Here is a 15,859-nt window from a genome sequence, read left to right as displayed (position 1 = left end):
GATAAGCACCAAAATATTTCAAACCAAAAGAAGTCCAGGGACCATGATTCAACTTCCAGACAATTCTACCTGGGAGACTGAGAAGCTTCACTGACGCCCAGTATGGAAATGTCTTACTTGTGCCTTTTCTCTGAAATGCTATAGGGTTTCCTGCCTAAGCAGGGGGTTGGATTGGAAGACCTCCAAGGTCCCTTCCAATTATTCTATTTTATTCTATTCTATTCCATTCCATCTCATAATCTATTCTATTCTATTCTATTCCATACTATACCATACCATACCATAATCTATTCCATTCCATTCCATATTCTATTCCATTCCATTCCATATTCTATTCCATCCCATCCCATACTCTATTCCATTCCATTCCATAATCTATTCCATTCCATCCCATACCAGAATCTATTCCATTCCATATTCTATTCTATTCTATTCCATTCCATAATCTAGTCCATTCCATAATCTATTCCATTGCATTGCATTCCATATTCTATTCCATTCCATTCCATAATCTATTCCATTGCATTGCATTGCATTCCATTCCATAATCTATTCCATTGCATTGCATTCCATATTCTATTCCATTCCATTCCATAATCTATTCCATTGCATTGCATTGCATTCCATATTCTATTCCATTCCATTCCATATTCCATTCCATTCCCAGGTTCCCCCCCCCCCCTTTCGATCTTGTTATTTTCTGTGCCAGACCTTCTGGAGATCTCCCGTTCAAGGTCTAACTCTACTTTTTAGAGACCAGCTAAAATGTGTTAGGTACTGCCACTTGCTTGAACTTTCATCCAGGAACCTATCAGACATCGCACAATTGTGAGTGAACTGATACTTCTTTTCTAAACTGAGGCTCTACAATCCAGGATTCTGTGCCCCTCTAGCAGTTAAATGGTTTTGGTGCTTCCCTGTCTAACAATACAGCTGTGGTGGCAGAACAGTTAGAAGGCTAATTCTGCCCACTGCCAGAAGTTTGATCCTGAACGGCTTAAGGTTAACTCAGCCCTCTGTCCTTCCAAGGTCGGTAAAATGAGGACCCAGAATTGTTGGGGCAGTATGTTGACACTGTAAACTGCTTAAAGAGGGCTGTAAAGCACTGTAAAGTGGAATATAAGTCTCAGGGCTATCACTATCATGTAATTATCATCTATCCATCCATCCATCCATCCATCCATCCATCCATCCATCCATCCATCCATCCATCCATGGTAGCACAGTGGTTAGAATGCAGTACAGCGGGCTAATTCTGCCCACTGCCAGGAGTTCAATCCTGAACAGCTCAATGTTAACTCACCCTTCCGTTCTTCCGAGATTGGTAAATGAGGACCCAGAATTGTTGGGGGCAAGATGCTGACTCTGTAAACTGCTTAGAGAGGGTTGGAAAGCACTGAAATGGGATATAACTCTAAGGGATATTGCTATCTATCATGTAACTATCATCTGTCTGTCTGTTCATCCATCCATCCGTCCGTCCATCCATTCATCCATGGTGGCACAATGGTTAGAATGCAATATAGCGGGCTAACTTTGCCCACTGCCAGGAGTTCGATCCTGACCGGCTCAAAGTTCACTCAGCCTTCCATCCTTCCAAAGTGGATAAAATGAGGACCCAGAATTGTTGGGGGCAAATAGGCTGACTCTGTAAACCGCTTAGAGAGGGCTGTAAAAGCACTGTAAAGTCTAAGTCTATATAAGTCTGAGTGCTATTGCTATCTCTGTATTCCCTCTTGTGTAAAAGCCTAAACAAAGTTGACTTATTTAACTGACTGAACAATAAAAAGAAGTGGTAGGAGAGTCTCGTCCTTAGGAACTTCAATGATTAATTTGTTTCACAAGTGAAAGGGAACAAGTGGTTTAGAGCAGGGGAAAATTTCATCACGAAAATCTCTGTCGCAATACCAGCAAGAACTGGGCAAACATCCCTTTGTTCTTTACTTGCAGGGTCTGTTGTATATCAACTAACTCCACCCTCCTGTTCAAGGCTAACCAAACTGCAGCTTTCCAGAAGCATCAAAAGTCTTACGTGATCCTTCAAGTATGACAGTCAGATGAGCGTAAGCTTCCTTCCTGCTCCACTCCTCTTTAGCTAGCACAGGGTAGTGGATTTCTCTGCACTCGGGGCTCTGCAGCACGGCTGAGTTGTTCACGTAGAGAATCCCGTACTTGTCATCGTGGCTTGGAGCCACCTCCACCGCGTAGCAGCTGACATTTGGACTCTCTAAGCTGTAGGTGATGCTGACACCGTAAAACTTCATGCAGTTGTCAATGCAGAGTTTTCCTATCTAGGCTCAAATGAGAGAGAGAAAGAGAGAGAATGGGAACAAGGAAAGAGAAGCTGTCAAACTGTCGAGTTCCTGAAGAACAGGAGAGGAGAGAAGAGAGGATTGGATTGGATTGGATTGATTAGATTTATATGCCGCCCTTCTCCCAAGGACTCAGGGCTGCGTACAATATTAAAAAACACATAGTACAAAAGTTAAAAGGAAATTAGAAACAGTCCAAAAAACAAACCCAATTTATATAACACTCACATTTAAAAAATTAGATAAAATTAACAGGCCAGGCCGGCTTGCTGGAAAAGCCAACTTTTTAGGGCGCGTCGGAAGGACCGGAGGTCAGGGATTATGCGAAGCTCTGTGGGCAGCTCATTCCAGAGGGAAGGCGCTCCCACAGAGAAGGCTCTCCCCCTGGGGGTCACCAGCCGACACTGTCTGGCCGACGGCACCCTGAGGAGGTCAACTCTGTGGGATCGTACTGGACGGTGGGAGGCTATTGGTGGCAGTAGGTGGTCTCGCAGGTACCCTGGGCCTAAGCCATGGAGCGCTTTAAAGGTCATAATTAGTACCTTGAATCGGGGAGAGGTGAGGGGAGAAGAAGAGAGGAGAAAAGAGAGGAAAGAGAAAGAGAGGGAAGAGAAAGGAAAGGAAAGGAAGGGAAGAGAAGAGAGAGAAGGAAGAGAAAGAGAGGGGTGGAAGGGACAGAAAGGGGAGGAGAGAAGAGAAGAAGAGAGGAGAAAAGAGAGAAAAGAAAGAGGGGGAAGGGAAGAGAGCGGGGGGAAGGGAGAAGAGTTGAGAGGGGAGAAGAGGAAAAGAGTGGAGAAAAGAGAGAAAAGAGAATCGAAGGGAGGGGAAGAGAAAAGAGAGAGAGGGAAGGGAGAGGAGGGGAGGGGAAAGGAGAAGAGGAGAGAAAAAGACTTTGGAGGTCTTCTAATCCAGGGGTCTCCAACCCCCAGTTCATGGACTGGCACCGGTCCGTGGCATGCCAGAAACCAGCCCATGGAAACAAACGTAGCTCCATCCACAGGATGCTGTCAGCACGTGAAACCATCACCACCCCTTCAGTCCACAGAAAAACCTCTCTCCATGGAACCGGTCCCTGGTGCCCAAAGGTTTGGGGAGCACTGTATCTAGTCCAATCCCCTGCTGGAGCAGGAGACCCTCTACCATTCCAGACAAATAGCTGTCCAATCTCTACTTAAAAGCCTCCAGTGATGGAGCACCCATCATGTCTGGAGGCAAGTCGTTCCACTGACGAATTGTTCTCTCTGTCAGGAAATTCCTCCTTAGTTCCAGGTTGCTTCTCTCCTTGTTTAGTTTCCATCCGTTGCTTCTTGTCCTGCCTTCAGATGCTTTGGAGAATAAGTTGACCCCTCCCCCTCTCTTCTTTGTGGCAGCCCCTCAAATATTGAAAGACTGCCATCATGTCCTAGTCCTTCTCTTCATTAAACTAGACATACCCAGTTCCAGCAATCCCTTTGCAAAAGGTATAAAATAAGTAGATCATCAAGCAATACATTCAAAGCCATTACAGGTTGGGGGAAACTATTATTATTTAAAATGCAGCACAATGTTTTCTTCTGCAGTCATGTCATGCCCCCGTCGGAGTCGGAGTCTGACTCTGCGGGGGAAGATGAGCTGCAACAAGAACTGACAGCGAGTGAGAGGGCAGCTCCATTGGCCTTGGAGGAAACTGGGGAAGGGCAGAGTCAGTCCAGGGAAGGCTTTTTGGAATTAGTAAGGCCTGCAGGCAGGGAGGAACAGAGGCAGGTTGGAGAGACAGAGCTCAGACGAGCAGCAAGAACCACCCCCTCCTGTTCCAAGGGCTTGGAGAGTGCAGAGAAGGCGTGATCAGCGGAAACAGAGCAGGTTACTCAGGTGCCCGGCCCATCTTCATCGACAGCGCTGGACTGGACTAATTGCAGCCAGAGGCTGCATGAGGTTTGTGGGTGTGGGTGTGTGTTGTTAGCACTCTGTTCTGGGACTTGCCAGAAATGTGGGAGCATTTGGGGAGATTTGGAGCAATAAGGAGGCTGTTTGAACTGCCAGCTGTGTGTGTTATTGTTGAAAAAAGATACCCCAGTTCCCTTTTTAACGCATCTCTAACTTTTCATCGTAATACTGGTGATTCAAATAGAGAAGCCTCCAAAAAGTCACAACAACTGCCTTGCAATGTTTGTTGTAAGCCATTCAATGATATTTCAGACACATTGCAGGAAATCCCTGCTGCTCTATCCATTTGTTGCATTGCTAAAATGGCCTCAACTCCTCTTCACCTTTGCAGAATTTATTTGCGGAGGACATTTGGGCCTTCGCGCATCTTGTATTGGGTCATGTCTCCAAATTGGATCATTTTTTTTCCTACAGATTATGGGCCAAAAAGTTGGATTAGAAATGGAGAAACCCAGGATCAAGTTAGCTGTGGAAACTCACGTAGCTGATTTTGGACCGCTCCTTCTCATTCCAAACAGAAGTCAAAACACTTGCTATATCAGGAGAAAATGAAAATAAATTGCTATAGAAACCCCCTTCCTTCACTTCTTGGAAGAAAAGCAAGCTATGAATCTTAAGTGAAAACAGGGTCCTTTCCCCCTCGTTGGTCCAACAAAGATATGGAAAGGCTCAAATTCATAACCATGGAAATGTAATGACTAAATTCCCTGGAATAATAAGGGACAGGATGACAAGTTATCTAAAATGCCAGATCATTTGCATTAAAGTAGTAAATAAGAAAACGCATATTACATCTTAATGTTCTAGTCCCGTGATGGCGAACCTGTGGCAGACATGCCGGAAGTGGCATCACAGAGCCATCTATCTGGGCACACCAGCCGTTGCCAGTTGCTCTTCTGGGTTTTGGAGTACACATGCGTGCCAGTCAGCTGGTCTTGCACATGCATGCATGCCAGAAACCAGAAGACCAGGTGACCGGCATGCATGCACAGGCCGGAAACTGGAAATTCAGTCGATGAAATGATCTGCGTTTGTAATTTAGAAGGAGGCAATTAATTTATAGTTAATTTGGACTGGTGATTTTTGTCGTTGCAAACAGAGGACTTTACGCTATGATGCAAATGTTTGAGTAAATTCATGTTACGACATGAATACTAATCTTTTCCACCGTATAAACACCCATGTTTCTTCCTTTATTTGTTTCCCATGTGCTGAGTTACCTTTACATTTAATCTCCAGCACGTCCAGGGAGCTGCTCTTCTTTTTTCCAGTCGTCTCCCCCCCCCCCCCCCACGCTCCCATTTTGGCACTCAGTGCCAAAAAGGTTCACCAAGACTGTTCTAGCCTCCTCCCTAGGCACAGTAAAATGGTTTATAAACTGAGCAGATGCAAATAAAGCAAATGAAAAAAGTAATCAAAACATTAGTAAATGGAAAAAGCACATTAGATTCAGCCATTAACAGGCCTTGACCCGAGCATCAAACATTTTAACAAAAAATATCCCTTCCTTTATGCAATCCTTCCAATGTTGTCTTCGTATGTGACAAATGTCCACAAAGACTGACATTTCCTGAATCACTTGGCTTCAAACAAATTCATTTCTTTTCTCTGTTCCTCAATTGGAGTTATTTCTCCTTCCTGTTTTTAGTGCTGACCTTTGCAAGCGGAACTCTTTGCTTTCTTGTATATTCAGCCCAACTTCTCAAACCCCAGAAAATGAATCGGTGGTTGTTCATGATAGAGAGCTGAAATTATAGATGGTCATCATTTTGGATTTGCTGCTCATTAAAGGTAAAGGTTCCCGTTGCACACATGTGCTAGTCGTTCCTGACTCTAGGGGGCGGTGCTCATCTCCGTTTCAAAGCTGAAGAGCCAGTGCTGTCCGAAGATGTCTCCGTGCACATGTGGCCGGCATGACTAAATGCCGAAGGTGCCCGGAACGCTGTTAGGGACGCGGTGGCTCAGTGGCTAAGACGCTGAGATGTCGATCGAAAGGTCGGAAGTTCGGCGGTTCGAATCCCTAGCGCCGCGTAACGGAGTGAGCTCCCGTTACTTGTCCCAGCTTCTGCCAACCTAGCAGTTCGAAAGCATGCAAAAACGCAAGTAGAAAAATTGGGACTACCTTAGATGGGAAGGTAACAGCGTTGCTGCTCATTACAAGTCTCTAAGAGCGGATGTCATATGTTTTTGATGATTATTTTCTCCGGCTATATGAATGACTGCTATCATTCATGTCACCCATGGCTCTTGATAGCAATCTTCTAGGAACTGGGTATGTCTAGTTTAAAAAGAAGGACCAGGGGTGACATGATAGCAGTCTTCCAATATCTCAGGGGCTGCTACAAAGAAGAAGGAGTCAAACTATTCTCCAAAACCCCAAAAGGCGAGATAAAAACCAATAGATGGAAACAAATCAAGGAGAGAAGCAACCTAGAACTAAGGAGAAATTTCCTGACAGTGAGAACAATTAACCAGTGGAACAGTTTGCCTTCAGAAGTTGTGAGTGGAGGTTTTTAAAAAGAGATTGGACTGCCATTTGTCTGAAATGGCATAGGGTCTCCCGCTTGAGCAGTGGGTTGGACTAGAAGACCTCCAAGGTCCCTTCCAACTCTTGTTATTCTGTTATTCCTGTGTAATTAATATCTGGTCTGCTGAAAACCAACTCAAAGACATAATTTACTCCTTGCTGTGTTATTCTTTCTTGATGGATTATATTCCTCCTTCTTTTCCTTTCCTTGCCGAGTTAAATTTGCTGACGTCTTACCAGAACTGCTTCATTGGATAGAAACAAAAAGTCCATCTCTGCTAAAAGGGACATAAAGATGCAGATAGTTTTTTTTTTTAATTTTCATTGATTTAGAAAAACTGAATTGAAAGACTAGTAACAATTCCTTCCTAAACTGTTTCTCAATCTCATTGGTGATACTCTTACCATAGGCTGGGATTACAGGGGTGGGCTGATCGAGGTTCGCATGGGTTCGGGAGATCCTCTAGCTAAGATTCTGCCCAGTTCGGCAAACCCCCAAATGCCACCCCTGGCTGGCCATGCCCACCCAGCCCCTCCCCTCCCCTCCCAGGAGTCTCCACGCGGCCCATTCATCATGCCAGGTAAGTGCCAGGTACGCCCTCGCGGAGGCTCGGGGAGGAGGGAAAATGAACCTACCGGACGTTATGGAAGTCCGGAAATGGGCCTGTTTCCAGCCTCCAGAACCTGGGGGAAGCAGTTTTCGCCATCCCAAAGGCTCAAGGAAAGCCTCCGAAGTCTGGGGAGGGCGAAAAACATCCCCCCTTCCGCCGTGGTGGAGCCCAACAAAATCACGCCCACCATGGCCACGCCCACCCAGCAACGGGGCAGCGAACTCATTGTTGCAATTTTTGAAGCCCTTCCCTGGTTGGGAACTATTCTTTTCCACTGTTTTAAAGACTTCTGGGGAGTTTCAGAATTTTTGCCAATAAACTTTCAAAATGCTACTTTTACTCATGAATTAAAGGCATCTTAAATGCAACTTTTGGAATGAGTCATCTTTACTTTAGAACTTCCAAGAAAGCAAGTAGGAAGATAATGGCCTTTTAATGTGCTGCTATTCTTATTTCAATAAACGGAGGGGAAATACTACGCCTGGAATTAAAGCGGATGGGTTTAAGACAATTAACGTTTTGGAATCGTTTTTCTTCAGCGCAACCTTGGTAACAAAAGCACATATTTTTCCTCCTCTCCAGAAGTTAAGACAAAATCTCCATGCTTTAATTTTATTATCTTCTTGGAATGTGATTTATTTATTTTTTTGAGGGGGGAAATGTAGTTAAGATAACTTACCTGCAACAACGGTTGTGAATGGTTGGAATTGTGTGCTCATTAGAGCTGCATAGCGTGTTTCCCCGAAAATAAGTCAGGGTCTTATTTTCTTTTGACCCTCAAAATAAGCGCTTGGCCTTATTTTCGGAGAGGCCTTATTATTTTTGAGGTGCAGGAGGCGGCGAGCGTGGTCACCTCATGGCTGCTGTTGTGTTGCAATATTTTCTGGGAGGGTTTATTTTTGGGGGTAAGGCTTATTTTAACGCATACACTCAAAACCCCAAATGGACTTATTATCCAGGGAGGTCTTATTTTCGGGAAAACAGGGTACATATAAATTGAATTTATCCATTAACAAATGTGAACAATCTACAGATGAAGCCTCGAAAAAGGAGCTAAACATTGATTTCAAACAACGAAGGATGAATTAGTTCCTATTGTAGGAAGTTTGCACCCACCCCTCTCCTAGAAAAATGAGATATTTTAGGAAATATTAAAAGGGCAGAATATTTCCTCTAAAAGGGAGGCAGAAACTCAGCCCCCACCACCTTTGTCAACGGGCCATTAAGGCCTGAGCCAGGCTATTCCACATAACAAAAATCTACCTCCTTCAGGCACAGCCATAGTAGGAATTGCCCAAAGACCTCTACCCATCTCACCACATGGCACCTGGGAAGATTACATCACCCAGAAAGGCTCAACCAAGCCTGGGACTCAGGACAGCCTGCAGAGTTGCCCCTGCATGGCCCCATGGGAGTCTGACAACCAATCAGAATACAAGCTCAAATTCAAAAGCCCAGCGAGGGCATAAAACCCAGGTGCTCTCAGCACCTCTTCCCTTTTGAACCCAGGACCTCAAACCATGTGGTCCTGTCCATCATCAATAAACCTTCTTTCCAAGCAACTTCCATGAATCCAGTGTCTTTTCCCCCCACTTGGAACTGAACCCAAATGGAGTTAACGTAAAACACTATCGTCTTTTATGAAATCCAGTTCTAAAACAGGACAGCCATTCACCAGCATATGGTTTCATTTTTAGGATTATCCTCATTTTTTTTGTCCTTCTCTTTTCCTTCACTGCTTTCTTTTGCTCTGCTGCTTGGAATATCTGCATTTTTTACTCAAATTGCACGAACTACTTAAGACGTTATCTCTAACACAGGTAAACTATGAGCAAATTTGGATCCATAGGGATTGAAAAGCTACATTTTTCCAGCCCTGGAAACAGGCTTACAGCACAGCCTAACAATAAACTAGATTAAATGTAAAGGTAACTCAGCAAATGAGAAACAAATAAATGAAGATACATGTGTGCTTATACGGTGGAAAAGATTAGTATTCATGTCGTAACATGAATTTACTCAAATACTTGCGTCATAGCGTAAAGTCTGCTGTTTGCAACGACAAAAATCACCAGTCCAAATTAACTATAAATCAATTGCCTCCTTCTAAATTACAAACGCAGATCATTTCATCGACTAAACACTTCCTCTATAGCTTAATCATCCTTAAGCAGTTAATTATTTTGTCTCTGCAACCGCTTTAAACATTTTATTAATTATAATTTACTGTTTTAATGCATGTCTTAATAAATGCACTCCTGTTAGGTATGAAAGACCAAGTCCATATGTGAAGGTTCAATTAAGTAGATTTATTGCTCAAATTGTCTACATCCTAACCAGAAGTGGTATTCAGCAGATTCTGACCGGTTCTGGATAACCCATAGTGGAAAGTTTGAGTAGTTCAGAGAACCATTAAATACCACCTCTGACTGGCCCTGCCCCCATCTATTCTCTGCCTCCTAAGTCCCAGCTGATCAGGAGGGAATGGGGATTTTGCAGTAACCTTCCCCTGGAGTGGGGAGGGAATGGAGATTTTACAGTATCCTTCCATTGCCATGCCCACCAAGCCATGCCCACAGAACCGGTAGTAAAAAAATTTGAATCCCACCTAACCAGTGGTGGGATTCAATTTTTTTTACTACCGGTTCTGTGGGCATGGCTTGGTGGATGTGGCCAGGTTGTCATGTGACTGGGAAGGCATGGCCAATTTAGCAGTCCATTTTACCAATTTAGCAGTCTATTAAACAATATACAGCAGCCCCCTTTTCTATTCTTCTTTTTAATACTGCATGAAGTTTTTGCTCTAGTTTTTTGTTTTTTTTGCTAGGTGGGAGTGGTTGGCAATGCCTGGGGATTTCTGGGAATTTTTCCTCTGTGTTAGAGGAACCAAAATAACCAAGCTGATATAAGTTATCCTGCTAGAGCAGGGGGTTGGACTAGATGACCTCAGTAGTCCCTTCCAGACCTGAATTGCTGTGTTGTTTCAAAGCATCCTCCGAAGCTGCATCTAGTGCCCGGGTTTGTGGTCCTTCCTTCTTCTCCTTTTTCTCTCCCTCCCTCCCTCCCTGCATATCTCATTCACTTTCCCTTCCCTTCCCTCTTATCCCCTTCCCTTTCTTTCTTTCTTTCTTTCTTTCTTTCTTTCTTTCTTTTTCTCTACTTTCTTTCTTTCTCCTTTCCCTCTCTTCCTCTTTTTCTTTTTTTCTTTCTTTCTTTTTTTCTCTGTCTGTCTCTTTCTCCCTTGAAGCCCTCCCCCACTCCTCCTGCAGCCTCCTGGGAGCCAAAAAGGGGTACAGGGAGGGCGGTGCCTCACCCCCTGCCCCGCCCAGTTTTGGGCCTAGCAAGCCTCCCTGAAGCCTCCTGGGAGCCAAAACCCCGCAACCCTTTTTCGGCCTAGCAAGCTTTCCTGGAAAGGGCAGGGCGGGGCCAGTCAGAGAGGGTATTTGCCAGTTCTCTGAATGGGTTAAAACTTCCGCTGCCAGTTCGCCTGAACCGGTCTGAACCGGCTGAATACCACCTCTGATCCTAACCATCTTTTCATTCGTGCATATGTTTCCCTGCCTGATGATTGAATTCTAAGACATTCATGTGTAAAAAAGAAGAGAGGCGCCATCCTCACTCGTGAAAAGTTGGAGGCATTTCTGTTCACCGTGAACCGATAGGTCGGGTTTGAGAACTGGATGGAGACCGGAAGGATGGAGATGTTGAAGTGAAGGGTTAAGGATTTGTCGGGCCCCTGATACGTTGTGTCGTTCACAATGACATCCAAAAGGACAGAGCGGCTTTCCGTAATGGAAACAGTCCTGTTTAGTATCAACTCTGCAAAAAAAAGAAAAGAAAACCAGTTTAGCTTCCCTATACTTTAGCACTTGGGAGAAGGAAATACACAACAAAGAGAGACATCCAGTGGATGAAGAATGGACAGGCACTGGACCCTATGAAAAATAGTACTTTATGGGGAAATCTGGCCACAGACATACTGAAATGCAGAGTTCTGTCCCATAATACAACCCCAAAATCTTTTCAAGGAAACAGAATACAGAATAACAAGAGTTGGAAGGGATCTTGGAGGTCTTCTAGTCCAACCCCCTGCTGAGGCAGGAAACCCTACACCATTTCAAACAAATGGTTATCCAACATCTTCTTAAAAACTTCCAGCGTTGGAGCATTCACAACTTCTGGAGGCAAATTGTTCCTCTGATGAATTGTTCTAACTGTCAGGAAATTTCTGATTTCTGAAAAGTCGCTTCGCTCCTTGATTAGTTTCCACCCATTGCTTCTTGTCCTGCCCTCAGGTGCTTTGGAGAACCGATTGACTCCCTCTTCTTTGTGGCAACCCCTGAGATATTGGAACACTGCCATCATCTCACTCCTAGTCCTTTTCATCAAACTAGACATACCCAACTCCAGCAACCATTCTTCATATGTTTTAGCCTCCAGTCCCCTAATCATCTTTGTTGCTCTTCCCTGCACTCTTTCTAGAGTCTCCACATCTGTCCCCAACTGGGCAGGGTAAACGGTTACCTTTATTATATGTTTAATTTAGAACATGGGTGAATTTGCATTTGAGGGATATATTTTAGTTTAAATGAAATATAAGATTATTCAATGTGGTTATTACTAAGCTAAAGTAAGTTTCGCTGGAATTGAACTTTAGTCCAAGTGATTTACAAAGATGTAATCGTATTATTTTCTTTGTCATGATTTGCCATTGCTTTTGTCTAGGACAGAGGTGTCAAACTGGCAGCCCACAGGGCACATGTCACACATGCAGGCCACGCCCACCCCAGCTCCACGAATGAGAAAAACATTGTGAAACATCACCTGATGGCAACGAGACGAGGCAAGTTTGACACCTGTGGTCTAGAATGTCTTCTCCACTTGTCTATATTGAGATTTTTCCTGGCCATCTTTCATCCAATACTAACCAGGTTTAACACCGCTTACCATTCTGGGATCAACCAAACTCAAGCTCAGTTAGATGCTGTTATCTGCTATGCCAGGAGTCTGCAACCCCCGCGTTGTAGCCCTTTGGGAACCGGGCCGCACAAGGAGCACATGCGTGTGCAAAACATGTTCTGACCTAGGCTTCCCCAAAACGTACAAAGTAGATTTCTGGTCCTGACAAAACCCCTTTTATTAAACAAATATGAATTCCTCTCATTCACATTCAGCAAAGGCCTGGTACTTAGTCTTTCAAAGGAATATTTATGAGTACAGACCTTATCTATCTTGGAAAGCTGCCATGTAAATATTTCCCAAATGAGGTGCTGTGCAAGAAAAGATTGGGCACAGAGTCTCTGAGATTCATGGACACGAACTAATGAACGAACAAACAAACAGTTTCCTGCAAAAGCCCACTCCCCTTTCGCTCCTCTTTTATTTCCTATGGGAGGGGGCATTCACCGTCCACCTGTGGCTTTACTCCCAAATCGACCCTGATTTCTGAATTGTTCTTTTCTTTTGGCAGCTCTGTGCATGCGCACACTGGGAACAGGCTCCAGATGTTCCTCTGCCTCACTGCTGTCCAGCTCTGTAGGCACCTGATCACTGCCAGATGGCCTTGGCCCCGTCTCTGCCTCCAATACATAGCCTTCGTCCAAGCCTTCTCCAGACTCCAGGACTGACCCATGCTCCTCCCCAACCTCCTCACTGTCCGACTCTGCTGCCAGCTCCGCTGGCGGGCCACAATAAAACCATTCCTTCTAGCCACGGCTGGTCTGCAGAGCCAGAAAGGTTCTATGCCACTGTTAATATTATTTCCTACTTATTTAATAATTTATATCATACCTAATTTATTAAAGCCCAATAAAGGTTTCACCTAACGCTTTAGAAGGGAGGCACCTACACAGATGCACATACAGAAATACAGGTGTGTGTTTGTGCATGTGTGTATGTCTCCAAGATTTTAAAAAAAACCTTTCCAAATCATCTTGAATTCTAACCACTATCTTTTTAACAGAAGGTGCAGTTGCAATAATAAAGACGTGCGTAAAATTACTATATTCGTGTTGAGTGCCCCGCACTTGGCTGCCGTTTGGGTGGAAATAGATCTCGTGGAAGAGATGGTCCACACGAAACGTTTCCTGTATCCACGGATCTGATGAATTTATGGTGCCCGTATATTTCTTCCTGCTGGTATCGACAGGGTAGATAGGAGTTGTGTCTGTATCCAGGACTGATAGTGCTGCTAAGACGGTACCCTGGAAAAGAAGAGAGGTAGATTAAAGTAGCAGTCACCAACTGGTGGTCCACAAGAAAATTTTGATGGTCTGCAGAAAAATTATTTGCATTTTCTATATTGCACCAAATTAGGGGTCCTCAAACTATGGCCCCTGGGCCGGATACATACAATGAATGTTTGTGGTTGCTGCAGTCTCCCTGTTTGGTTTTTTTTTTTTTTTTTTGTAGGGGTCAGAGGAGGGCAAAAATTCCGACTTGGGGTTTGCTTCAGCCTCCTGGTGCAGGGCTTTGGACGAAGGCTGGAGGGAAGCACCGCTGGTGGTAAAGAGCCAGGGGGCCTCATTCCAGTGGGAGTTCATCATGGCCTGGAACTGGCTGACCATCTCAGCTCGCTGAGCCTCCAGGAGCCAGTACCTGGCCTTGCACTCCTGCAGGTCTTCCCTCTGCTTGGAAAGCCTATGCTTGTAGTCCTCGGTGAGGTGCTTCTGTTGAGCCTCCTTCTCGGTCAGATCCAATTTGAACTGAGCTGTTTTGCCAATGCTTTCTCATGGTGGCTGCTTAGCTCCAACAACAGCTCCCTATTGGGACCCTAAGGAGCCCAGGCGGGCAGGCGAGGAGGGGCTGGGAGGGGAGGGGCGAGGAGAGGCTGTTGAGACACCCCTTGACATGAATGGCATTGAGTTGGCCATGCCCAGCGAGTCACATGACCGCCTAGCCATGCCCACCTAGCTGTTCATTAGGCAGATCATATTAGTAATCTGCGGGATCCCACGCATGCATGACAGAGACCCCAAAAGAGCTGGCTGGTGGAAGGCAGCTGCACATGCGTGGTGGAGCTGTGCTGGCCGAGGGCTCATGTGCTCCCAGGGAGGGCTCTGCATGCCACCTGCAGCACCCATGCCATAGATTCCCCATCATGGGCATAGTGCATTCGTGTTTCCAAACTTAAGACAGCAGCGGTCGGTGGAAACACGTTTCAGTCATGAACTAAATGAATGAAACATTTCTGATTCAATTATTTACAACAAACCCTCCCCTGCTCACTCTCTGCGAGAGGATACAGAAGGGAGAGCATCCAAACAACAACAACACCACAATATGTAGCAGGTATAAATGCAAAGGATGGAAAGAGGGAGGGGTGCTTGGTGCTCTCTGAGCTCAGTTGCTTTCTTGCAGACATTTTATTACCCAAACTAGGTAACATCATCAGTGCTAGCAAGGACTTTTAGACTGGTCTATGGCTGTAATAAACTGAATTGATTGACTGTTAGATTGTTTGGGAGTTAATCATCAGCATAGATTAACCCCAGGCCAACGGTCAAGCAGGCGACCATTTCAGACACGTGATTTTTCAGTCTTTTTTTAAGCACCCACAACTTCTGGTGGCAAGCTGTTCCACTGGTTAATTGTCCTCACTGTTAGGAAATTTCTCCTTAATTCCAGGTTGTTTCTCTCCTTCATTAGTTTCCATCCATTGTTTCTCGTCTTGCCTTCTGGTGCTTTGGAAAATAAATGGACTCCCCCCCCCCTTCTTTGTGGCAGCCTCCCAAATACTGGGATACTGCTATCATGTCACCCTTAGTTCTTTTCTCTAGACTGGCCATACCCAATTCCTGCAAGAGTTCTTAGCATAGATGTCAATAAGGCTTCAAAAGATGCATTTTAGACCAAGACGAGGATCGAAGCTGGGGAAAATGTGTACTTGTTTCAAGAGATTGTATGAAACATCAGCATAATGTATCCAACCATGATTAATCAGAGCTAAACAAGCTTCTCAGATCAATATGATCACACCCATAATCTTCAACCCAGCAGTCAAGAAGAGCCGAGACTAAAGAAAAGTAGCAATGATAATTCTGGACTGATGGTGGCAGCAAACACCCAAAAATGGAACTTTTTTTCTTTCCAAAAGAAAACAACTTACTGGATGAAGAAGGATAACTTCATATGCAAAGTAGAGGTCAGGAGAGGCACTTCTGTTTTTAGAAGTCCATTTCAGTATTAAATTTGGATCCCTTTCTCCAAACTACCCTTACAGAATAATATTTGTTTTCTTTTATAGAAATCCTTTTTAAATATCTCTCTGTGTGTGTGTGTGTGTGTGTGTGTGTGTGTGTCTGTCTGTCTGTCTGTCTGTCTGTCTGTCTGTCTGTCTGTCTGTCTATCATTGTTGTTGTTAATTGTGAAATTGTGTCCGACCCATCGCGAACCCATGGCAATCTTCTTCCAGGCCTTCCTCTACTATCCTCTGGAGTCCATTTAAACTCACACCGACTGCTTCAGTGACTCCATCCAGCCTC

At 44.7% G+C, this 15,859-nt stretch overlaps 1 protein-coding gene across 2 annotated transcripts in view; it reads right to left on the bottom strand.

Moving 5' to 3' along the window:
- RET (ret proto-oncogene) overlaps nucleotides 1-15,859 on the bottom strand; it is a 146,482-nt gene that overhangs the window by 40,923 nt on the left and 89,700 nt on the right. For both annotated transcript variants that reach the window (XM_081953742.1, XM_081953743.1), the window contains exons 5-7: nucleotides 13,378-13,579; nucleotides 10,996-11,195; nucleotides 2,033-2,291 (exon numbers count right to left, since the gene is read on the bottom strand). In XM_081953742.1, coding sequence (XP_081809868.1) covers nucleotides 2,033-2,291; nucleotides 10,996-11,195; nucleotides 13,378-13,579 — 661 coding nt within the window. The remainder of the gene's footprint in view (nucleotides 1-2,032; nucleotides 2,292-10,995; nucleotides 11,196-13,377; nucleotides 13,580-15,859) is intronic.

Source organism: Natrix helvetica (genome assembly GCF_964273705.1).
Source record: "Natrix helvetica genome assembly, chromosome: 5".
NCBI lineage: Eukaryota > Metazoa > Chordata > Lepidosauria > Squamata > Natricidae > Natrix > Natrix helvetica.
The sequence above is the reverse complement of the archived record's forward strand: the minus strand, read 5'-3'. Positions and strand labels throughout refer to the sequence as shown.